The 25,529-nt window shown below is 39.9% G+C and overlaps 1 protein-coding gene across 1 annotated transcript in view; it reads left to right on the top strand.

Moving 5' to 3' along the window:
• dock11 (dedicator of cytokinesis 11) overlaps positions 1–23,959 on the top strand; it is a 61,132-nt gene extending 37,173 nt beyond the window's left edge. Inside the window, exons 37-53 of the mRNA XM_007892360.2 lie at positions 480–527; positions 2,406–2,548; positions 3,533–3,648; positions 4,638–4,772; positions 5,687–5,869; positions 6,498–6,611; positions 9,249–9,464; positions 10,921–10,978; positions 12,583–12,689; positions 14,873–14,995; positions 15,440–15,553; positions 16,108–16,254; positions 16,711–16,921; positions 18,676–18,866; positions 19,546–19,646; positions 19,821–19,959; positions 21,518–23,959. Of these exons, the coding sequence (XP_007890551.2) occupies positions 480–527; positions 2,406–2,548; positions 3,533–3,648; positions 4,638–4,772; positions 5,687–5,869; positions 6,498–6,611; positions 9,249–9,464; positions 10,921–10,978; positions 12,583–12,689; positions 14,873–14,995; positions 15,440–15,553; positions 16,108–16,254; positions 16,711–16,921; positions 18,676–18,866; positions 19,546–19,646; positions 19,821–19,959; positions 21,518–21,643 (2,272 nt within the window). The 3' untranslated portion in view covers positions 21,644–23,959. The remainder of the gene's footprint in view (positions 1–479; positions 528–2,405; positions 2,549–3,532; positions 3,649–4,637; positions 4,773–5,686; positions 5,870–6,497; positions 6,612–9,248; positions 9,465–10,920; positions 10,979–12,582; positions 12,690–14,872; positions 14,996–15,439; positions 15,554–16,107; positions 16,255–16,710; positions 16,922–18,675; positions 18,867–19,545; positions 19,647–19,820; positions 19,960–21,517) is intronic.
• Positions 23,960–25,529: the final 1,570 nt, after the last annotated feature.

A 25,529-nucleotide genomic window follows, 5' to 3' on the forward strand; every position in this document is an offset into this window, starting at 1 on the left:
GGCTGCCATGTTTCGCCCACAAAATATGCAGTCAGTTCACTTCACAATATATATTTTTGACAAATGCCCTGTACTGTAAGATTTTACTGTGAGGTGTGGTGACCTTGTATTTGTAGGCAAAATATACTTCCAAAATGATGTAAAAAGCATAAAATAGCGAATTTGAGATTCTTCAAAAACAATATCCTTTTTTCCACTTCCTCACACACCATACCAGCATGTGTGTTTTATTAAAACCTGTTATTTGCTTCTGCATTTGGGATCTGTATGTGTTCGCCTTATTCCGAGGTGCTGAAAATAAACAAGAGTAAAACAAATTTAGGATGACCTTTTAACAGCTGGACCTGCAAAGCAAAACCAAATGTACCACTTTTTAAAAAAAATTGGTTTAACAGCTAATCCTTAAAATTGATAATATTATGATTTCTTTTTAACAAAAAAAACATAAAGTGCAGAAATCATTTACTTTGTCTTTCCAGAGTGTGTCTTCATCAATTCAGATATGTGGGAAAGAGACACATAGCAAGGTACTGTACTGTTTTAAAATGTTTTATTTTTATGGCCTGATAGTTAATTTCAAAGGGAGTGAGCCGTTTCCGTATGGTCCAGAGGAGTCACGAATGTGCAGGCCGATGGATCATGTATGATCTGGAGATGCCTTTATGCAGTGAATTCCTAATTACTCGATCCTGCCTTAACTTGTCACGACCTTAAGCCCTCATGCTGTCAATATTCTGGCTGAATTTATTTATGTTTTTAAGTTATCAGCAGTATATCAATTGCAAAAAATACGTATTTAAGTTTGACAATTTGGTAAAGCAAGCTTTAACAAAGCTTTAACATCATTAAAGCAATGATGTTGCCAAAAGCCAAAGTTATGATTATTCTATCAGCCTGACACTCTGGAATAGCTTGTTTGACGTAGATTACAACTTCATAATTTATATAGGATAATTTAATCACTACTCCTTCCCTTTGAATAAACATCAGAATAATAATTAAAATCATATCCAAGCTTGATACATCCAAGCAGTTTTAATGCCTTGTGTGCTAATTTTGGCGTAATGAGCTATCTGATGCACAAGAAAGTAAACCCTATCTCGTCTAATTAATGAATCAGATTCTGCACAGGCAAAGACTTTTTGCAGCTTATTGAATTTGCTGAGAGAGATGAATAAATATATATGATATATTATATATATAATATATAACATATACACGCACACACTCTGGAATCCAGCAAAGTTCCAATATTGACCAGTTGCTTTCCAAAGATGGTTCCAACAGGATCAAGGCTAATATTCACATAGTAAATGATCAACTTTGGATTAAATGTTTACTTCAAAATGGATCCTTTGAATGGAGTGATCCAGTTATGCACCCAAATTTGAGTAGAACAAGTTGGAATAATTTTGTTTTTGTCCTAGAATGAATGCCTTCAAGAGGCATTCCCATAAACTTGATTACAGAAACTTTACTTTGACTGGTTACTATCAATATTCACAGCTTATTTATCTACTTATCATGGTGTGTTTTTTCCCCACCCCATTGGATACCTATCCATTGTAAACATGTTTTCTTTCTGTCAACATTGAAAATATATTTTCCTTTCTTGCGTCAACATTAAAACGTGCTTGCCATTCACATCCCTTGACTTAAATTTGTTGAAGATCCTTCGAATACCAACTGCCTCTCCTACCCAAATTACTCACGCATATTATCCTTTCCATCTTTGTTCTTTAGGTGAACATTGATAATATATCTTAAAACACTCGGATATTTTTTTCCATGAGCAGCGTTGAACTACTGAGACTACAATTTATTTTCATGTCTGTGCATTGTTTCAATGTTTGAATTGTTTTAGAGGAGTTAATGATTCTACTTAAATAGTTTACTTGGGCTGTGATTAAACAACCAGAGGAAATTATTTTAATACTAAGCAACCTCAAGTGAACCTCATGTTTACAAGAAGCTTTTTTTGTCCTCACCCAGTGGTAAAGATGTGGAATAACTTCGGAGCAAAACCAATTGCTTCTACTTTGGTGAGCTCCTTTAAAAGGGGACAAGATAAATATCTGCCCTGGAAGGGGGTGTAAAGGTAGACTAAGATAATGAGATATTCCACCGAGTATGAGTGTACATGTGTTGTCCAGCGTCTTGGGACGTCCTCCCAACGTGAAAGACGCTATACAAATGTAATCTTGATGTTGTTGCCGGAAAAGGGTACAGACCAGGGAGATTAAATGGATGGATCAAGGAGGATTTGTGATCTTCACACATTCCATGCTTTTAGTCTTAAAAAGATAAATTGGGCAATGCTTATTTTTGTTGCTGTCATGCATTTATTATAAATTCAGATTCTGAATGTGATAATGTGTGTTATTTTAAAACGCTTTATCTTAAAGAATGCAAGAAGGATTGGGATCTAAATACTCTGCATCTGACAGGAAGTCTCAGACCATGCCTGCACTTCGTAATAGAGCAGGACTGATGCATGCCAGACTTCAGCAGCTTGGGAACATGGACAGTTCATTCACCCTTAACCACAGTATGTCCAGGCGTCTTCTTTAAGTTGCAATAATAATTCAATGTATAGAATTTAGTCATTCTTATTTGGGTGAATCTGGTATGTCACTCAATCCACCTTTGTCATAGCTACCGAGGCTGTTATTTAGTTAACAATATTTCCAACTGAATTATACCCTTTCATGTGCAGGATTATTCCAATATTCTCATTCTTTATTGATTTGTGCACCATTTTCCAAAGTGTGTTAATGCTCAGTTTTTTTTATATAGTTAATAACTCAACATCATTGCAAAGTTGAGATATATGATAAAGGAAACATAATTAGACTGGAGAGTTTGAAAGGCTCCTCTGTGAAGAGAAGGGTTGTATAAATGGAATGGCTAATGGGAGGAGCATCCACAACAATAGTTAGCTGTATATCTGAGGATGGAGGAAGAGAGACCAATTAATTTCATGATTTAGGTTGGGAGATTGGCTCTTATGTACTTATTGCTCTGTCTGTCCAGCTCCTTGGGATGTCCTCCCGATGTAAAAGGCGCTATACAAATGTAATTTCGTTGTTGTATTGTGTTTGATTTAAAAACAAAGATACCAGTGATGAACTTCAAAGCAATTATGCAATATACTAGAGTTTTGACATCCAAGATTGGACTCTACCATAGGGTATTAGAAGAGGGAGCAATAAATTTCAAACTATTTGTGTTAATCTACAATGTTGATTGTATAAATTTAAAAATAATTCTGTCCATCGTTCAAAGCACACTAAAATGCTGAGAGTTAAAACTGATGAGACAGGTGTAAAGTTCTAATTGATATGTGCGTTTATCATATTGTCTAAATAAATACATTATATTTTTATGTCCATATGTGCATTTGGTTTATTCTATGTTATGACACTTGCCTGAAACTCAAAACAGTAAATAGTTGACGTAGTTTTAGGGGTGCTAAAGAACAGTATTTTCTTGCAAAGCTCTCTCAACTGTGTTCTCAAATGTCTTCCTTTAGGTTTTGGTGCCTGTGAAGCAGATATTAGTCACCAATCATTACTTGAAGGCAGCATTACTACTGAAGTATGCCTGACAGTATTAGATACAATCTCGTGTTTTACTCAAAATGTCAAGGTAAGCCATGATTTTTGTCTACAAAAATAAATGCTAATCTGCTTGCTTTCTGCCATATGTCACTTTAATATATTTTCCTGGCCCTGTTATGCTTAAACGAAATATTTTAAAAAAGTGACTTTACATTTTAATCATTAGTCCACACTCTGAGCAGAACTAATAATATTCCTTGCATTTGATAAAGCGCCTTATCACGTCTTCAATAGTCTCCAAATTTTTTACAGAATATACTGTAAAGTGAATTGACTATTTGTGGGCAAAATAACATGGAGTTGCTGTTTTGGTACAGTGAAATGCAGTTGGATGAATTCTTAATAAAGAAGAATTAATCTTCCCTCACCCCACAGAATGCTCAGAATTGATTGAAATTCAGGCACATTGTATACCTTGGAAGAAACTGATGAATAATTTAAACCTCGACATTTCAAAAATACGCTGATGACCTAAACGTACACTGTGCAGTGCACAACAACGGATCTAAGTTGTCCACCTCAAATGAATTGCTTTTACTCTATTAATATATTCTAAAAGTATCTCTTTCCTCTACCCCCAATGTAATGGACTCCTGTTCCAACAGTGAGATAGATAAATGTGCTTGTGAGAAAACCCTCACAAGCATTCTTGAGTCACCACTGGGACTATTCAGTACAACTCATGTCGACTTCAGTTTTCCCTGCAATGTTGTAGACTTAAAAGCAAAAAACTGGTATGCCGAGGTACGCATTATGTCTCCCAATCCTCCCCCAACTTTGACTCCTCCCCTGTGTTATGGGGGTGGGGGAATGTAGAATATACTGTAATGTAATTTTTTTCATAATCAGTCAAAAAATGACTCACATCTTGCATTTTTACTTTTCCATTGCAGTACAGAAACCACTTTTGTTTCTGTTACTTTTATCAGAGAGAAGGCCCAGGTTAAACCCAACTTAACCCAGATTAAGCAAGATGTTCCTTAGTATTTAATCGCTGAGAAATCTCTTCTCTTTCAGAATCAGTTACTCGAAGGCGATGGGCATAACCCTCTAATGAAGAAAGTGTTCGATATTCACCTCTCAATGGTTAACAGCCAGTCTGAGACAGCTATGAAACATGCCTTTGCATCTTTAAGAGCCTTCATTAGCAAGGTATTCATTGGCATCTTATTTTGTTTAGTAATATATACAAAAATGTATCTAAACTTGACAAAGTATTTGCATGTTTCTAAAATAAGCATATACTTAATACCAAACATATTGGTAAACTAAATTAAGCCTATTGTTGTTCTTCTGATAGCACTATTGACTTTGTGTTGACCTGGACACTTAATGCTAATTAAATAGGTACTCCTACATTCTGTTTTAGTTTGGGATAATAATAATCCTTGCATTTGATGTAGCGCCTTATCATAATAATAATAATAATAATCCTTGCATTTGATATAGCGCTTTTCACGTCAGGAGGACGTCCCAAAGCGCTTCACAGAACACACTGTAAAGTGAATTGACTGTATATTTGTGGGCGAACGCGGCAGCCAATTGCGCACAGCAATGTCCCACAAACAGTCGTAGATTGAAAATGACCAATTTAATTATTGTTTTTGGTTTTTTGGAGGGATTATTATTAGGCGTGTGGAGTAAGGAAACTTGCCCAAGGTTTCGCCCTGCCTGGAATTGAACTCAGGTCTCTCACTTGCAAAGCGAGTGCTCTAACCACTGAGCTACAGGACTCCACGTCATGTGGAGACTCAAAGACGTCAAAGACTCATGTCTTTGAGACATCTCAAAGTGCTTCACAGAATATACTGTAAAGTGAATTGACTGCATATTTTGTGGGGATAACAATTCTCTTTGTACTTAAGGGGAAGCTAGATAGGTACATGAGGGAGAAAGAAATAGAAAGTTATACTTAAAGGCTCAGTTGAGGAAGGACAGGAGGAGACTCATGTGGAGCATAAACACCAGCATAGATCAGTTGGGCCGAATGGCCTGTTTCTGTGCTGTATATTCTAATGTATTCTCTTCCCCTCCCACCCCCCCCACCCCCCACCCCCTTCATGCAGTTCCCTTCAACATTTTTCAAAGGAAGAGCAAATATATGTGCATCGTTTTGCTATGAAATCCTAAAGGGCTGCACCTCAAAGCTAAACTCAACCAGAAGCGAAGCCTCTGCAATTCTGTATTTGCTGATGAGGAACAATTTTGAGTACACCAAAAAGAGGACATTTTTGAGAACACATCTGCAGGTCAGTACCAGCTCTCCAATTCCAGCATGAACTGTGCCTCCTGTGACACTGCACCCTCCCTTCTCTAATCACATTGGTGGGCTTGTGAAAATGCTCACATTGCCCATAAAATAAGGAATTTACTATATGCATTTAAATTGTTATTTCTGGCCAACTTGGACACTTGCTGTAAATGTAACCTGTTTATATATCCGTGACTCTTATTCCAGTTCCTGGAGTGTGCACACAGCCTTATTCGCAGCCCATTAAGTGTCAAAAGCTTTTAATGCGATCAGCTCAGACCTTAGCATAATAGGGTGTAGAAGGAAGCTATTTGGTTAACAGTATCCATGCTTGTGTTAGCTCCTAACCACAGATACTCTGATCCCATTTCCTGGAGAAACCCTAAAGGAACTTCTATTAATCAAAAACTCTCCTGGCCAACCCCACATTTCCTCTCAGTCCCAAAAGAGCTATTACACATCTCCAATGTACCCACCTACATTCCCATCTCTATTGTCTCATAAGTCACAATTGCCCCGATTCTACGACTAATTTTAAATCATCATGGTTTTCTCTAACACTGATAACATTTACAAAACATCCCATTATCTTGAAACAGGAAATAATCTGTAGTTTCTTCCTTTAGATCATAATTGCAGTCAGTAGACTTATAGCAGATGTGGTTCTGACTGGAGGATCCAGGTTTCAGGAATCTCTGTCCATCATCAATAATTTTGCCAACAGCGACAAAGCTCTCAAGGTATTTGCAAGTTTGATTCCTTCAATGTAATTGCATTACACTTGCTGGAGTGTAAATGACTTTATGCTCAACATTTCTACATTTGTCAGGAGTATAATATGGGTTGTACTTGAGGGAATCTGGTTTTATAATTGCAGTAATGGAGCAATTTATCTTGGTTTGGGGGGCAATGCCTGCCAAATGGAGTGGGCAGGTTAGTAGTGTTTTAGAAGGCCACGGAGGTATGGTGGGACAAGACAGTGGAGGGATTTAGAAGTGAAGTCAAGGATTTTTAACTCGATCCTTTGGGGGATGGGGAGCCAGTGGACCTGGGCAAGGATGGGGTGAGAGGCTTGCGGAGCTTAGCACGGGAGAGAGTTCTGAATGGTCTGCAGCTTGTGGAAGGAAGAATTGGGAAGTCCAGTGAGCAGACAGTAGGTGAATTAAGCTTGGATATGATTTTAAAGACATGGATGGACTAGGCTCTCAGCCGCCTGAGGGGAGAAGCAGTGGCAGAGGCGGTTAATGTTACACAGATCGGGGAAAGCTGAACAGGTCAAGGTACGGATGTGGGGTTCAAAGGAGAGAAGTACAAGGCACCAAGGTTCTCCACTGGCTCTGTGAGGTGGAGAGTTCATCCATGTTTGATGATATCCGTGTGTAATATGGTATTTTGTACAGTGTACTACACCCACAGAAATGCCTGTTAGTAATGCATATGAACAGCAAAATAACTCTAATCAAGAAAATCAGTTCAGTAAATGTCAAGAGGAAGAAATGTGTTTAATTTCCTTTAACAGTTAGGTAACCTTTCTATCAAAGAATAAGGGGCAAAGGTGGGTAATTGGAGGCGAGTCCTGTAGCTCAGTGGTTAGAGCACTCGCTTTGCAAGTGAGAGACCTGAGTTCAATTCCAGACAGGGCGAAACCTTGGGCAAGTTTCCTTACTCCACACGCCTAATAATAATCCCTCCAAAACCAAAAACAATAATAAATTGGTCATTTTCAATCTACGACTGTTTGTGGAACATTGCTGTGCGCAATTGGCTGCTGCGTTCGCCCACAAATATACAGTCAATTCACTTTACAGTGTGTTCTGTGAAGCACTTTGGAACGTCCTCCCAACGTGAAAAGCGCTATATCAAATGCAAGGATTATTATTTATTATCAGCAATGATCTAATAGCATGGTGGAACAAGCTTGGTGGGGCTGAATGGCCTAATTCTATTCCAAGCGAGCAGAAGTTGGAATGGTGTCTGCTTTTTTCCCTCCTTTAAATTATTATCCTTATAATTATATATATATTTTATTATATAATTATATATTAATTATAATTATATAATTATATTATAATTAAATATAGTTATTAAATATAATTATAAATATAATTATTAAATATAATTATCCTTGCATTCCTTAACCCAGAGCTTCAAGGCCAATTGTAACACCCCTCCACTGCTTCAGCTTGGATCACGTAATTGTGAAGGGGGTGGAAGGAAGGAAACCTGAGCCCTTTTGAAATCTATTGCTCTGCAAATGATTAGGTAAATTAGCAGAGTCATCAGGGTGTGGCCACCAATTTTTGTTGCCGGGAATGTTTGTGGGGATTAGCAAGGAGGGTTTATTGAGAGTTGACTGCTCCAATTTCATTGATATGAGTCACCAGAAACCACCTAAAACTTGGCTGTTGCAGTTGTTGGTAGGCAATCCTCACTGACAATAATGCTAAAATAAGAAATAAATTACCAATATTAAAGCCACACATTGAACAATGGAGTCTAACTTACATTCAACCCTGGTTCACGCCTTTGTCACCTCAAGGCTGGACTATGGGAACTCTCTCTTCTCCGGCCTTCCCGCCACCTCCCTCCACAAGCTGCAGGTCATTCAGAACTCTGCAGCTCGTGTACTGTCCCGCACCAGGCTTCAGGACCACATCACTCCCACCCTCGCTCGCCTCCACTGGCTCCCCATCCCCCAGAGGATTGATTTCAAGATCCTCATCCTCACCTACAAGGCCATTCACGGCCTTGCTCCCTCCTACCTCTCCAACCTACTATCCCCCTACCTACCTGCCCGTACTCTCCGTTCCTCCGGCGCCGGTCTGCTCCACGTCCCCCGTCCCAATCGCCCTACCATCGGTGGTCGGGCCTTCAGCCTCTCAGCCCCTAGGCTCTGGAACTCTATTCCCCAGTGCCTTCGCCTCGCTTCCTCCCTCTCCTCCTTCAAGGCCGGTCTCAAAACCTTTCTCTTTGACCGAGCCTTCAGCTCCCCTCTCGACTCTCTTCCCCCTCCTCGCTCCCTCCCTTCCCTCCCCTCACCCTGACCATTTCCCCCCTCCTCGCTCCCTCCCTTCCCTCCCCTCACCCTGACCATTTCCCCCTGCTCGGGTCATGACCCAACTGTGCAGCGCCTTGGGACGTCCTCCTGACGTGAAAGGCGCTTTATAAATGGAATCTTGTTGTTGTTTTTGTTGTTGTAAAAATAGCCATCTGTTCCACTTGGTCTTTATAATGGGACTTTCCATTATAAAGATTTTATGAAACATTATGTTTTAGCTTCAATCATTTGACCCCCCCCCATTATGTAAATCAGCAAAACCACAGGATTTTCATACTGTTTTTTTGACTGTTTTTCCTTTTTTATTATCCTTTCACAGTCGACAGCTTTTCCGAGTGAAGTGAAAGATTTGACGAAGAGAATTCGTACGGTGCTGATGGCTACAGCTCAAATGAAGGAGCACGAAAAGGACCCTGAAATGTTAGTCGATCTGCAGTACAGTCTGGCAAAGTCGTATGCCAGCACTCCAGAGCTGAGGAAGACGTGGCTGGACAGTATGGCAAAGATCCACGCCAAAAATGGCGATCCATCCGAGGTAACCAAGTTCTGGCTTCAAAACAACAACTTACAACAACAATATAGCGCCCTTCACGCCTAACATTGGTGGAGCTTGATACTCAGCCAGAGAGAGTGCGTGGGTTTTGACCCTTAAATAACCCTTCAAATTTGCATAGAAATTGTTCAAAATAAAAACTTGACACATAATAAAAAGAACTTTATTTGCTCCAAGTAGATGAGACCAGGTAGTTCTTGTGTCATAGTTCAGGTGACTTCAACAACCACCAAATTTCATTTGTATAGAGCCTTTCATATCAGGAGGACATCTCAAGGCATTGGACAATCAGTGTTTTGGACCCAAGCTGAGGGTCGGGATCGAGGAAGGTGGAGAGCAAGCGGAAAGGAGGGTGACCGAAGGCACGGTTGAAGAGGAGGGTCTTAAGATGGGTCTTGCAGGGGGCGAGGCGTAGGGACTGCGGGGTGGAGTTCCATAGGGTGAGGGCAGAGTGGCAGAAGGCCCGCCTGCCAAGCGAGCAAGGCGGGGGATGTGAAGCAGGCCGGAGCCCACTGAGCGGAGGGAGCGGGCAGGTTGGCAGGGGTTAGCAGATCACAGCAATAGGGGAGAACAAGGCAATGGAGGGCTTTGAAAGTGAGGACCAGGTTCTTGAACTGTGTCCTCTGTGTGATGGGAAGTCAGTGGAGTCGGGCGAGGATGGTGTGATAGGGTTGCAGAGCCTGGTATTGTAGAGGACACCTCCTGCGGATTTCTGGATGATCTGCAGCCTATGGAGGGAGGAATTGGGGAGACCAACAAGCAAGGAGTTTGCACAGTCGAGCCTGGATGTTATGAATGGGTGTATGAGGGTCTCGACGGCCTGCGGTGTGAGGTAGTGGCGGAGCCAGGTGATGTTGCGGAGGTGGGGGAAGGCAGAGCGGAACATGGCATGGATGTGGGGTAGAAAGGATAGTTGAGGGTCAAACAAGACACCAAGGTTCCAGACTGGCTTAGTAAAAAGTTCAGTACAAAAAGAGAAATTTTATGTTGAACCACATAATAAATAAAATTAGGAGAATTGTTTTTCACTCCGAGTTGTTGAAATGTGGAATGCCCTGCCAAGTAAAATGGTTAGAGGCAAAGTGCATTGTGTGTTTCAAGAGTGAAGCAGGTAAGTATAATATATGAACAATGGCTTGAAGGGCTATGGGGATAAGGCAGGGTAATGGGATTGAATGAACAGCTTGCTCTGAGAGCTGGTACAGAATTGTTGGGTTGAATGGTTCTTTCTGTGCTATACATTTCTATGACTGTGAAATGACTGTCTGAATATTCACTTACTCTGCCTCAGCTCTGTGTGCAGTGGTAGTTGTGGACTGAATATAAACTCTGCTAAATTTTGATGTACTCATTTAAGTGATACTAAATTGGACACAAAGTCATTGCTCATTCTTACAGTGAAAAGCCTTACTTTAGGATGCATGTTCTTCCTTTGCAGGCATCAATGTGCTATGTTCACGTGGCTGCACTGGTTGCAGAATACCTTTACAGAAAAAGTAAGGAACAAATCTTCATTTCATAATCTATCTAATAAATCCTGTTTATGAATCACACTAGAATGTTAGCTGAACAGAGAAATGTCTTCGTGCTGAATTTATACTGATTCACAGGATAAATAGTGAGCGTAGACAGCCTAAATCTCACTGAAGCTTCACACTGACACTACTTGGAGGAGATTTCAGGATTTTCACCAAATGCAGCATTAAACTGACTCCATTTGTGATGCATTCTTTTTCATTAAAATATTCCTGTTCTTTCTACATCTCTCAGTTTACATTTTGGGTGCCTATTAAACTTGTTCCAAATCCAACAATTATTAATCTGACACAATGAGAATAAGAACAACAAATTTCATAAAATTCAAAATGCGCTGCCTGCCAACAAATGGTGAGCTTCAGTATCAGATGAGACACATCAAGCTCTGTGTCGTTATGCAAAATGTTATATTTTAATAGTTTTTTTGTGTAATACTAACCAATGCATGTAAATATACATGTTGTTGCCTTGTCAAGAGAGCCCGGACTGCTGTGGAAGCACAAGGGAACCATTCTCCTCTGATTTAAATTTTGAATAAAATGTTGTTTCTTTCTCCACGCTCTTTCTTTCAGACAGCAGACCATTTTAACATTTTAGTCTCATTGTGTCAACATTAATACGTTCAGCTATTGTATTTATTTAAATTTAAATTTAATGACCCAAAATGATGCAACCTATCTTGCGTAACACCTAGCGAATGAAAGCAGTTAGTATTCCCTTTTTATTCTGTCCCATCTCAACACCATGAAGACACTGACAAAGATGACATGCCAAGGAGCCTATTTGATACCTGTTGGTGGGACCTTGCCACCCTTGAATTGATTGCTGCTTTTGACTACAAATATACAATCGCTTCCCCTGCTAGTACTTACCTGTATTATTTTCCAATGGCCTCTAAAAAGTGGGTGGTTGTGGTTGAGGTGACTATTGCACCAGTTTTACCGGCCTCCTCGTAAGGAAGTGCTCGCCTCCACTGTCTGTGCAGATTAAATCTGGAACTCCCAGTGTCAGCAGTCTAAGAACACAAAACCCACATCCTTCTATTTCAAGGAAACACGTATTGGCGTGTTAACTTTGTGCACCTATTCTTCCTCTTTATTTAAGGGTCTTCAACTTCCACATTGGTGCAAATCTCCTCTTCCTGTTTATTGTTCACCTTCAAGGTTATTTGTGAATCCTTGCTGTGTGTAAATTGGTTCCTTAGTTTGCTTACAAATACAAAATCACTACACTTAACTGTATTTACCCGTGAAGCACTCTACAATTATTCAGTATTATAGGCACTGTATAAAATGTAAGGATCATTATTATTAAAGATGGCATGGGAGTTTCTGATCATTTATTCAGCAGCGAGCTTTCAATAGAAAGGAAATATTAAAGATTGTGGTGCAATTAAAAACACAGCAACTCTCACATCCTCTGATTCCTCATGATTGCACATTGATTCCAACAAATAATCCAATACATAGTTATGCTATAACATTCAAATTTAACCATTTATCAAAACATTTAAAAAAAATTTAACCAGCAAACTCTTATCTGAATAATCTTGACTCTTTTTCAGAATCCTTTCCTAAAGGGTGCTCTGCTTTCAAAGCAATAACTCCCAACATTGAGGAAGAAGCTGCTATGAAGGAGGATGCTGGTATGCAAGATGTCCACTACACAGAGGTAAAAACTCTGAAGAAATGCAACTCACTGTTTGTCGTCACCAAAAGTCAATTTTCCATTCCAGTACAATGTACATTGATATAGTGTTTCACTAGACTTTACAGTAACTTATGTGAAGGGCATTGAGATGCCCTCCTGATGTGTAAATGCAATATCAAATGCAAGAATTATTATTTTATAATTATATTGGGGTAACAATAAATTACATTTGTGTAGCGCCTTTCACGTCAGATGGACATCCCAAGATGCTGGACAGTCTGGAATTTGGACCCGAGCAGGAGGTTGGGATCAGGAGGGGTGGAGGGCAGGGAGGATGGGGGTAGAAGTGTGGCTGAAGGCATGGTCAAAGAGGAGGGTCTTGAAACGTGCCTTGAAGGAAGCAAGGTGAAGAGACTGTGGGATGGAGTTCCAAAGGGTGGGGGTAGAGAGGCTGAAGGTCCGATGACTGATGGTGGGGCAGGCCGGGAAAGGAACATGGAGCAGGCTGGAGCCCAGCATTACTTTTAACTGTTCAATTGGAAACGTATTTTATCCTGGTGTTGTTAATAATAATAAAAACTGGAATAACAGAAACTGAAATAAAGGAAATGGTAACATCTGAAGGAAATTCACACCAAAACTGGTCACTGAGGTCAGCTGTGGAAGCTCCTTCCTCCTACTGAAGTTAGCAGCTTGCCATGGGAAAATGGTTTATGGTTTATATTTTACTTGTATTTAGCTTCAGAAATCAGAATTGTCCAGTAGATTTCAGCTGAACAAACAAAAAAAAAGGAACAATCCCAGCAACATGATTCACCAACCTTTGGCATGACTTTAATAATAATAATAATAATACTTGCATTTGATATAGCGCTTTTCACGTCGGGAGGACGTCCCAAAGCGCTTCACAGAACACACTGTAAGGTGAATTGACTGTATATTTGTGGGCGAACGCGGCAGCCAATTGCGCACAGCAATGTCCCACAAACAGTCGTAGATTGAAAATGACCAATTTTATTATTGTTTTTGGTTTTTTGGAGGGATTATTATTAGGCTCTGTGTGGAGTAAGGAAACTTGCCCAAGGTTTCACCCTGCCTGGAGTTGAACTCAGGTCTCTCGCTTGCAAAGCGAGTGCTCTAACCACTGAGCTACAGGATTCCACACTTTAGGCAGAAATAGCCCAGGTCCATGCCACGCAACCAGGAAGGAGGTTGCATACATCAACTTTTGTAATGATTAATGGTAAACCTGCTCCAAGATATTGATCTTGAATACATTTTTGGAAACTGGAAAAACTGTAACCTTTATGATTAATGGATAATTTTTGGACACAGATGAATACATTTGCAACACCCAAGAAGCGATTTAGATCCTGCTTGTGATCTGGCACCTGTCTCTGCACAGTGTCTCCGATCAAACTGTGATATTATCTAGAGAAATTATCATGGTGCACATTACTGGCTTCTGCACATTTGTATTCACTCTTTTAGTATGCTTCTAATTAGAATACTGATTGAAACATTGAAGTCTATTATTATAAGTGTTGAAATGATAAAGCCTGTCACCCAATAAAAAAAACGCTCCTTGTTGTAGTCCTGAGCTTAAGCAAAGTGTATATTTATTTAAGTCATTCAAGATCTTTTTAAGCTGCAGTGTTGATGTCTCTAAACATTCTACATGTCCTCTCCCGCACCAGGCTCCGTCTCTCCATCCCTCAGAGGATGGAATTCAAAATCCTCATCCTCACTTTCAAGGCCTTCCATGACCTTACCACCTCCTACATCTCTGACCTGCGGACCCCCTATCAATCTGTCCGCTTCCTCCATTCTGCAAGCTCCAGCCAGCCTGCTACATGTCTCCTGCCCGACCCACCCTACCATGGCGGCTGGGCTTTCAGTCTCTCTGCCCCCACCCTTTGGAACTCTATCCCATAGTCCCTTCTTCTTGCTCCCTCCCTTGCCTCCTTCAAGGCACGACTCAAGACCCTTTTTTTCGACCGTGCCTTTAGCTGCCCTCCTACCCCCTCTGCCCTCCCTCATTCCAACCCTGTTCCTCCATGCTCGGGACTTGATCCCTGCCGGTTCAGCGCCTTGGGATCTTCTTCCAATGTGAAAGGCGTTTTTGCAAATTTTGTTTTTGTTGTACATGGGAAAGTTTCATTGCTTTTATTTATCTACATATTTAACATGCCCTGCTCGGGTAGGACGTTCTTGTGGAGCTATTGGAGAAGTGTGCGAATGGACTGTGGAATGCAGAGCGCTACGAGCTGATTGCAGAGATTTACAAGTTCATAATTCCAATTTACGAGAAACGACGGGAATTTGAGGTGAGTTTATTCTTTCCATTTTAAAAGGGAAACCTGGGATTACCCAGACAGACAGAGTCTCATTCAGTTGATTCACATTTCTACCTATATCGATGGTTTAAAGTCTGTTGTATTAGTTCTTACCCGAGAAATGCTAAGAGCCCGGGAACCTTATCACAGAGAGAGGTAAAGAACCAGTAATTACATCTCTCCTACCCCTTGTGGGGGAGTCTTTACAGTTTATACTAAACCTGTCTACATCCTACATATTTCTCCCAGCTGATCAAAAGAATATCTTTTGAGTGGATCACAGAATTGAAACTCTCATCTTGACATCTTCCTGTGTTCCTCTTTCTAAGAATGTAACTTTGATGAGCTTTTGTGCATAGCAATAATGTATGGTATGTCTTGCATATTTATAAACTGTTTGTACAAACCTGATCATTAGTTATTGTTTTTTTTTAGAAACTTTCTTTCATATACAGCACATTGAATGATGCTTATAAGAAAATTGTATTGGTTCTTAATACGGGGAGGAGGCTGCTAGGGACCTTCTTTCGAGTGGCTTTTTATGGACAGGTGAGTAACAGGGCACATTATCAATGTTGCATCCAGTTTCTTTTTCAAAATTAGTTGTTAGACTTGCTTTTTCAAATATTTTCAGTGCATTTTCAATTATTAGATTGATGACATCACAATCTCTTCATGTCCCCCCAAAAAAATTCAGCCATCAGATCAAAGTTGTAATGACACTTGGGGAAGTCATTTTATTCTTCCAGCACATGGTACTCTGAGGCATTATATTTAGGGTTCTCTGTGGCAGTGCAAACAGAGCTTTCATCTGATCATTTTCCTGCTGTGAACAAAACATCTTGCCCCATCACTTGCTTGCCTGATCTAATTAATTTAATAAGGAGGGGAACTGATGTCTCAAATGAGTAGACATTAACCGTTCACCTCTAGAATCTGTGTTTGAATACATCCCAGACTGGATAATATGACAGTTTAAGGATTCCTATCATTTATCTTTCTGTTCCTTAGTGGGCCTACTGTATTGATGTGATTTAGTGCTGACTGTAAATTTTTATGAAGGCATTTAAATTCATTACTCTTGTCTCAATTACTGTTAAAAGAGCTTCTTCGAGGAGGAAGATGGAAAGGAATACATCTATAAAGAACCCAAATTGACCAGGCTGCCCGAAATATCTGAGAGACTGCTGAAACTTTATGGTGATAAATTTGGGGCTGAGACAGTGAAAATCATCCAGGATTCTAACAAGGTATATTTTTTAACCAAGTTTTGCAGTGTAGTCATATGAATTCTACACTGGCCTTTTATCATGCGCAGAATCAGCAAAAGTAAGGGTGAGAGACACATCCAAACTTCTGACAACTTTGTTGTTAACCTTTTTAATGTGGGTTTTCTGCTGTTATTCTGGTATCCCAGCTGGTCAGGAGTGATGTTGTCAACCATTTCATAATGTAAAAATAAGGTACGTAGGATGAATGGAATTCGTGACCTTTCAATGACTTTTCTTATCTTACAGTCTCCCATGATTCTGTTTGTAAAGAGCCAAACTGATCATACAGTTGATTATTATCTATATGTGTCTTAACCAGTTGCAAAATTATACGGTTATGTTCTCATATTGGCAGTGATTCAAGGCAGAAACTAGGCACATTGAATTGAAATGTTAGTATGTTTTTAAGGTTCTAATTACACTATTTATTTTTAGGTGAATGCAAAAGACTTGGACCCCAAATATGCGTACATTCAAATTACTTTTGTCAATCCCTATTTTGATGAAAAAGAATCGTCTGACAGGAAAACATATTTTGAGAAAAACCACAATATTTGCCGATTTGTTTTTGAGACTCCCTACACGTTATCTGGAAAGAAGCAAGGAGGGGTGGAGGAACAGTGCAAGCGACGAACCATTTTAACGAGTAGGCACATGTTACTATGTCTATGACTAAACCTTAGATGCATATCCAAATCTACAGCCAAAGCTGTGCATTGCTGTGTGAGATATTCCATTGATGACAAGGTTACTAACTATATACTATTATTTACTAACTATATTGAAACTAGACATTGTATACATTTTCTGAGTTTGACTGGCTTGTTTGAGTATTAATTATTATTGTTGTTGGCAAACATGTGAGAGGTGAATCGACAGACTGGGAAAACAATCTTCGTATCTCTTTTTTCAATAGTCGTAAGCATTGCCCACACCATCCCCCAAAATGTGTTGTGTTTCTTTACAGATCTTGTCTATCGTCCACCCTAAATATGAGAGGTTTGGTTGTTTTTAAGCATAGTAACATTTGGGGGAGATCAGCCAGGTGTCAGACACAGAAACCCATTACAATGCTTAAAAAATAACCAAACCGTCAGAGTTCTAAGTATGCCATCTACGCATAGCGTTTTTCCTGTGTCTGGAACAAAATGTACCATGTGTGGAAACATTCAAGCTTTAGGCGTGCTTATACCTCACAACAACACTGCAGATTCACTAAGATAACAGTTCTCTTGAGCCCACGTGCAGGCAGATGAGATGTATACAAATCTACACGGTGTATGAACAATGGTAGCCACAGATCAGAAATTTGCATCACAAAACAATATGCACTGTGTTGTCTCTTCCTCATTTTTCAAACCTGCCTGTTTTTTCCCTTAGCTGTTAACGGTCCCCTCCCCTCCCTAATGCGTGTCATTCAGCTACTCTTCACTTTTTGTTTACATCTCTCCCTTTTGGTTGCTTTACACACATGGAAGAATCCAAGTTTTGCTACAGTAGTTGGGATTTGTATCTGTGTTGCTCTGAGCAAACTTTGTCTGCTGTAGCACCACTTGGGCACATGTTCAAATGGAGACAGATTATGATAAGTGGGCAGAGCAAGTGAGAAGTACATATGGGGTGATCAGAAAAGCAGCTTAATTATCAACTTAATAAATAGCTAAACTATTACAAAACAGTTTCAGTATTCCCCAACTGGCTCCCCCACCCCCCCCAAAAAAGCAGGTGTATATAGGCACTCTCCAGTACAGCTCTCATAAAGTCATACATACTAAATATTGGATTATTGGCCTAATTGATTTTAGCATGGGGGCAGTAATTGCTAATATTAACAACATGGAGGTAGATGTATATTTGTCAGGTCAGGATATTAAGGGATATGGGGCAAGGGTGGGTAACTGGACTTGAGGTACAGATCAGCCATGATCTTATAAAATGGTGGAACAGGCTCGAGGAGCTGAACAGCCTACTCCTGTCTCTGTGTTTGAACTTAGTTTTGTAGCCATGGGCTAGAGAGAGGTGAGGTCATCTTGTATTCTCACTTCTGTCTGGTTTCCATTGAAACCTGCTGATAAATGTACCTGCTTGGACATTGAGTAAGAACAGAACCCAGAACAGCTCGGCTGTGAAGTCCCCTCTCCAGTGTCAGATACTCACTGGGCAGGCTGGTTAATGAAAAATTACCACGTGGCTCTTAACGCGAGGTGCAGAGGTGCTTCTCTGTGCTGTGAAATGTCACCCACGCATTAAGGAGTGAAAAAAGAAAAGGGACCAAAAATAGTGTATAATATTTTTCCTCACAGAAATGGTTGAAGAAGATTTTGAACCTTTGTGTCTATTAAAGGTGAACTTTAACTCCGCAAACTTTGTTTCACCTAATGTTTTTGAAATTGCTTCCAGCAATACACACGTTTCCATATGTGAAGAAGAGGATTGCAGTTATGTACGAACATCATGTTGACCTGAAACCAATTGATGTTGCTACTGATGAAATGAAGGACCGAACAGCCGAACTACAAAAGCTGTGCGCCTCAAATGAAGTGGATATGATTCAATTGCAACTTAAACTCCAGGGCTGTGTTTCCGTGCAAGTGAGCATGATAATAACAATTTATATTTACATAACAACTTTCATATTGGGAGGATGCCTCAAATGCTTCATCCAACTGAGTGGGAGCTCGAGCTGGAGTAGGGGATCCTATGGAGGGGGGGGAGGCGTGGTAAGGTGACCAAAAGCATGGTCACTAAGAAAGGCTTTAAAAGTGCATGGGGGGGTGGGGGGGAAGGGTTGAAGCCGGAGGAACTCGGAATGGAGTTTCACAGAGTGAGGGCAGAATGGCTGAAAGCTCACCCAGCAATGGTGGGGCAGATCAGATTGGGGACATGAAGCATCCGGTGTTTGCTGAGTGAGGGAAACAGCCAGGGCAAAAGGATTGCAGGAAGTGACGGAGCTGGGTCTTGTTTAAATGTTCGAATCAGACCATTTATTCAGAAGTGAAAGATGGTTCTCTTATTATCTTATTAAAGAAATTCAGAGGAAACGGTAAGCGGGTTTATGTAATGCCTGTGACTGCAAAAGGATTTGCTGTAGCAGAACAACATAAAAGGTATTAAGACGTTGAATACTTTTCCTTTGAATTTTTTTTTTACCTTTAGCTTTACAAGTCCGCAAAAGCCAAATCTTTTCACTGTAAAATGTGGTTTGCAGTATAGATCTGGGGTGTTGTCTTTATGCAGAGGATGCAATTCCATCATTGTATTTATTTGTAGGTGAATGCTGGACCACTGGCTTATGCAAGGGCATTCCTCGATGAACATAAATGCAGCAAATATTCAAGCAAAAAAGTGAAGCAGCTAAAAGATGTCTTCCAGTGAGTCAACAAAACATACTGTATTATCTTGATCAAGCATAATGGATATTCATGGATAGGCTGCGACCGTTGGAAGTGTCTGAAAATTAGAAAAAAATTGTGTTTGACAAATTGTGTTGAATGGTACAAGGGGAGAAAAACAACTGATATTCTCTCTTTAAATATTGCACACAGGCAATTTGTTGCAGCTTGCAGCCTTGCTCTGGATTTAAATGAGCGTCTGATCAAGGAGGACCAGATGGAGTACCACGAAGGGCTAAAGTCAAACTTCAAAGACATGGTGAAAGAATTGTCAGAAATAATCCACGAGCAGGTCAGTGCTAGCATCTCTCCTGCTAAGTGCACGTGGGGCAGGAACCATCTGGTGTGAAGAGAAATGGAAGTGTTCCTTTACGGAAATGAATCCCAAATTTATGTGAAGTTTAACACATCCCGTGCTTTTGCTGGTTGAAGAATCTTTGGCGTCTCCATTGCATCTCAGTTGAACAATTTGACAATCTGCCTAAATCTCACAATGGTGGAAATAATGAATTTGGTGAAACTGTGAATGGAACGCATTGATTGGTTGGAATGCATGTAAGAAATAACGCACACGCCAGCTAATAATTGATGTCGATTTCAAGCACCTCATAGTGGGTAGCTAGTGGGTATTTAGTGAACATTTTGCTCTTATTGGTTGATTTTGTGGGTAAATTTATGAGTTTGCTTTGTAATTACCTCAGTTTTCCTTGACCATTAATGCATCCTCCTCTTCTCTAAAGTACCCAGAAATTTAGATGCCAATTTAGGTGCTACAAATACTGAGTTCCAGCACTGACTCGCATTCCTGCTTGGAGTGAATTGGAGGCAGGCCTGACTTTCAAGTTTTACCACTTTCCATTGTCTTATCCAGTCGAGGGAGTAGATTTTAATATTTTAAGCTTTTATCACATAAGTGAAATACTTGGCACATTATTCCATTTCAACTTTGCCTGGGCTTTCTGCTGCCAGCAATAAACTTAAGTGGACTGATCATAACACATCATCTGCTCATAAATTGATCAATCCGGCTGAACTTCCTTCACACCCAAACAATAATGTCCGTATTCAGCCCACCACCTTGTTTGCGTCTGCTTAAGAATTCAGTCTGCTTTTCAGTTTGTTGACAACAATGCATTAGGGATGACAACAGGTTATTCAGCTCGCCTGTTTTCTTGCACTTAAATAATTTGTTTAGCTGATTCTTGACTGTTCCTTACAAAAATGGTTGATGTTTCTTTTAATATGTACTGTCTTCCTTTATTTCAAATGTGCTCCCTTGTTATGAAGGACTTAATGGGGTAAATGTAATCTGCAATTTATATTTAAGATGTTGTTTAGATTTACCAAATAATCCTCTGTATAAACTCCACCAACCTCTGCGTTCATCTCCACTTCATAATTGACATTTTAGAAAATATTGTGGCACTTTTTTTTTTCTGCGATCTTTTTCATACTCTCTCTCTCTCCCTCCTTTCGGGACTCTCCTTTCCCTCCTATTTTGTAGCTCTTTGTGTGCTTCTCACTTTCCCTTCTGTCTATAATCTTCGGTTCCCTCTTACACCTTTTGCCTTTGTTTTTCTTTCTCCCTGTTATCATTCTTTCTCTATTACTCTCCACCCAACATCAAATATACGGGAACAAGAACTCCTGCAATACTTTGTGACAATTTAAATGCTCAGTGCTTGATCTTTGGTAATAAATTCAATCTCTCAAACTTGCCTGGGATGAACATCTTTGTAAAGGTGTAACTTATACACTGGTACAAAGCATGACTATTTTCAAGCTTTTGACTCATTTCAAGCTTTGTTTTCAAACAACATGCATTTTGACATTTTCCTGTTTTGATTAAGATTTTAACAGAAGAAGATGTCATGAAATCACAGCTGCGGAACTCACTGTATGTTTTTAGCGCTATCAGCGGAACGACTTCTGGTGCCCCAGTTCATGGCTCACCCAACGCCCCCTCGACAGTCTGACAGGGCTGCACGCTGAGGAAGGAGGGTGCTTGAAACATTTTATCTTTATTCATTCTCAGGAAAGTTTGTTGCCAAAGCTTTCATTGTGGCCAATGGAAACTGTAACACAAGTTGTTCTAAGTGCAATGGTAGTTTTCCATGGCCTGCCGGGAGTTGTATTCAAAGGAGGAACCCAGCGGTTCGAAGGGCCCAAGTGTATACAACTGCAAGTTTTTGTATTTTAAAAAACATTCTTATTCAGGTCATATGTTGTCTGCAAACAGTGTTTTGCCCAAGGTGGCTGAATTTATCCATTAGACATTTTGAAAAGATTTAACTTTGAGGAGTCTAATCCTGCATCACAAGTACAAGGCTCAACATATATTTCAAAACCTTCTTGTAATTTTCTAGTTGTACAGAATGCTGGTTTGAATGTGTTTGAAAGTAAAATGAGTTAATGTGTGATTATTCACAGTATCGTACATTTAAAATGTAACAAAATAGCGGTAATTGTGTAAACATCTTAACTGTGGACTATTTAAAAATACATGGTTTTTATTTTCAAAAAAATGTCAGAGCAAAATACATACAGACTAAGGAATGAAAAATACTTGCCTTTGCTGATGATAGTTAACATATCGAAAAGATGCATCAGAAAAATATTTGTATGTTTGGAAAGAAAGAATGAATCTGCAGTATTCAGAATTCGTGTTCTTCAGCTAATCTTTGCTTGTCGAATGGAAAACAAATAGCTTGAATGATTTAGAGATATTTGTTGCTGCTGCTATTTCATTTTGAACCTTGTGAATACTTACAAGTTGTAGCTTACAGAATATGAATGTCGTTGGTGTCTTTTAAAAACAATTTTCTGCAATTTTATTCTAAATATTATAAATGGAAAAGGTTAAAGAACTGTTTTCCCAATGCAAAGTATTCACAGTAAATTGAGGAAGGTGTTTATTTTGGTGCACTAACCTTGCAATTCTCAATAGATGTTTTTTAAAAATTGTTAACTCATGAGGCATTTTATGAACATTAGTTCACTTTTGTGTCCTCTTCCTCCCCCATAATACGAATCAGTTATTTCTGTTATATTTTAGCCTCTGTTGTGTTTTTATTCATGTTTTAATTTGTTTAACATATCAGTTTGCCAGAATACTGAAACTAGTACAGTATCTCCTAACATCCACTATGCAAATAGAGGAGCAGTTATAATAAATTATGTGCCATGCCACCACAGAGCTATGCAAACTAGAGATCGTAAGGCTTTGCTACCAAATACAAAGATCTCATGAAAATACAAAATAAAGCCATCAGTGTAACTGCTATCACAAACGGCAGAATTCAACTGATTGTCAGTAATCCCAGTTCCAATATTTGTTTATTAACCTATCTTTACTATGCTATTCTTCCTTTCTCAAGTGTACAGAAAATAAAATGGTCATTGCCAGCCATGTGGAGACCCACTGTTGCTCAGTGGCTTTCGTTTAAATGTTGTACTGGGTTAATACTTAGGAGACAATTTATGAATACTATGAAAATTTTCTCTCGGCAGTGACAGCTGTTTTGATGTTCTGTAAATGTTGAGGGAAAGCATTGAATTGTTTATGTATCTAGGTCAAAAGTTAATGGAAATATTATTTGTCTCCTATATTACCCAAGCATTTTTCTACTTTGCACAACCCTCCTCCACTCATCCTCTATCTCTCCCACTTTCCATGAGGTGGGATTATTCAGCACTTCCGTGCACGGAATTAGTGTAGTGCTAACACAACACACACAAAATATAAAGTCAATTTAAATATGAAAATTAAGCTGTAAATTTCATTCAATGAGGAAAATATAGCTCTTGTCTTTGAAGTTGAAAATTTAAATTGTTGCGTGCCAGCTTAAAACGCACTGCATTCTGAAATGTATTGTACAGCTGATCATAGTAGGCCATTGTCACGAATTCATTGTATTCATTCATTTAGATCCATTGTGCCTGCAGATTGCTAACTGGAAATCCTATCGTTTCAAGAGCATCAACTGTAAGAACTTAATATTCTATATGAAGATTTCAGCATTTGTAATTATTACTGTAAAAGGATCTAATTCTGCTTCCATGCCAAAAGCATGACCCCTCGGACATTAGCTTGGGCATTTTAAGCTGTGGTAGCATAATCCAGTTGTGTTTCCATCAACCTTTGCTGTTAGGCTAACCGTGCCCCGTTTGACAGTGTTTTCATTTTAAGCAACAATAATTAAGTCCTTTTTATTCAAGCATATTTTAATGCCAACAAGACCTCTATGTAAATAGATTGATGACCTGTAAAATAAAGAAAAGTGTTAATCATGCATTATTGAATATTGTCTTATTTTCTGATGAATTAATATCTTCTGTGCTAATGTAATCTCAATAAGTGGTTTTCTCAGCATTTCTGAAGGCAGTAATACCAGCCCTTCTCTCTAGTGATTCTATCATTTTCTGACTGCAAGCAGGCTGACTGCTTCCTCTGTCTTTACAGAGTAGCCGTGATGCTTTTTTCACATTTCTGAATTGTAAATGAACTTCCCCATCAATAGTAATAGGTAACAGCCAGTACATGTACACAGTACTCATTACAGTTTGCATGTACACAGTACTCACATGAAAAATGTTATATACAGTAAATATAAGTTGTTGTTGTCACTTTGAAATCTATCCCACAGTACAAAGCATCACAGCATATCAGAGCTTGCTGTTTTTATTGCAGTTGAAGTAACCAACAACTGCAACTTGGATTTATATAGTGCCCTCCACGCTGGACGGCGTCTCAGAGCGCTTTACGGTAATGGATCCCGGGACTGAGCCAGGAGGAGGGGGAGGAAGATGACCAAAAGCACGGTCGAAACCATTAGCTATGCAATACGAAGATGGCAATTATTTTACCTGTGTAGCTGTAAACCTGAACCATTAGCCAAATCTGTTTCCTTGACAATGTTTGGTCTTGGAAGAAATCTAATAGCACACCTCGCAATTACTTTCCATTCTGTTGATCATGGCTATTTCATTTCAAGGCAATTTATGCACTCAAAACAAATAAAGTTCTTCAGTAATGTGAAATTAATATTTGAAAAGATCTTCCAAATGTCAGTGAAAAAGATTGATTTACAAACAAACCTACTTTCCTGAAACAAAAACAGAGAGAGCTGGGAAAACTCAGCAGATCAGGCAGCAGCTATGGAGAAAAGAAAGTGGGTCACCATTTCGGGTCCATGACCCTTTGTCAGAACAACAGTAAAATTACATTTATAGAGCACTTTTCACGTCAGGAGGTCATCCCAAGGTGCTGGACAGTCAGGGGTCAGGACCTGAGCATGGAGGAGGGGTGGGATAGAGGTGAGAGAAGGCAGAGAGGTGGGAGGGCGACTGAAGGCACAATCGAAGAGGAGGTTCTTGAGACCGGCCTTGAAGCAGGCAAGGGAGTAAGCAAGGCGAAGGGACTGTGGGATGGAGTTCCGGAGTGTGGGGGCAGAGAGGCCGAAAGCTCGGCCACCGATAGTAGGGAGGGTCAGGCGGAAGACATGAAGCAGGCTGGAGCCCCCTGAACGGAGGGAGCGGGCAGGTTGGTAGGGAGTCAGCAGGTCAGAGAGGTAGGAGGGGGCAAGACCATGGATGGCCCTGAAAGTGAGGACGAGGATCTTGAATTCGATCCTCTAGGGGATGGAGAGCCAGTGGAGTCAGGCGAGGGTGGGAGTGAAGGGGTCACAGAGCCTGGTGCGTGAGAGTACATGAGCTGCAGAGTTTTGGATGATCTGCAGCTTGTGAAGGGAAGAGTTGGGAAGGCCGATGAGGAGGGAACTTCCGTAATCGAGCCTTGAATTACTTTCCTGGTTGGAATGCAGCTAAATTATATGTAGAGATACGAATAAACAATGTTATTTC

Source organism: Callorhinchus milii, unplaced genomic scaffold (assembly GCF_018977255.1).
Source record: "Callorhinchus milii isolate IMCB2004 unplaced genomic scaffold, IMCB_Cmil_1.0 Scaffold15, whole genome shotgun sequence".
Taxonomy (NCBI): Eukaryota; Metazoa; Chordata; class Chondrichthyes; order Chimaeriformes; family Callorhinchidae; genus Callorhinchus; species Callorhinchus milii.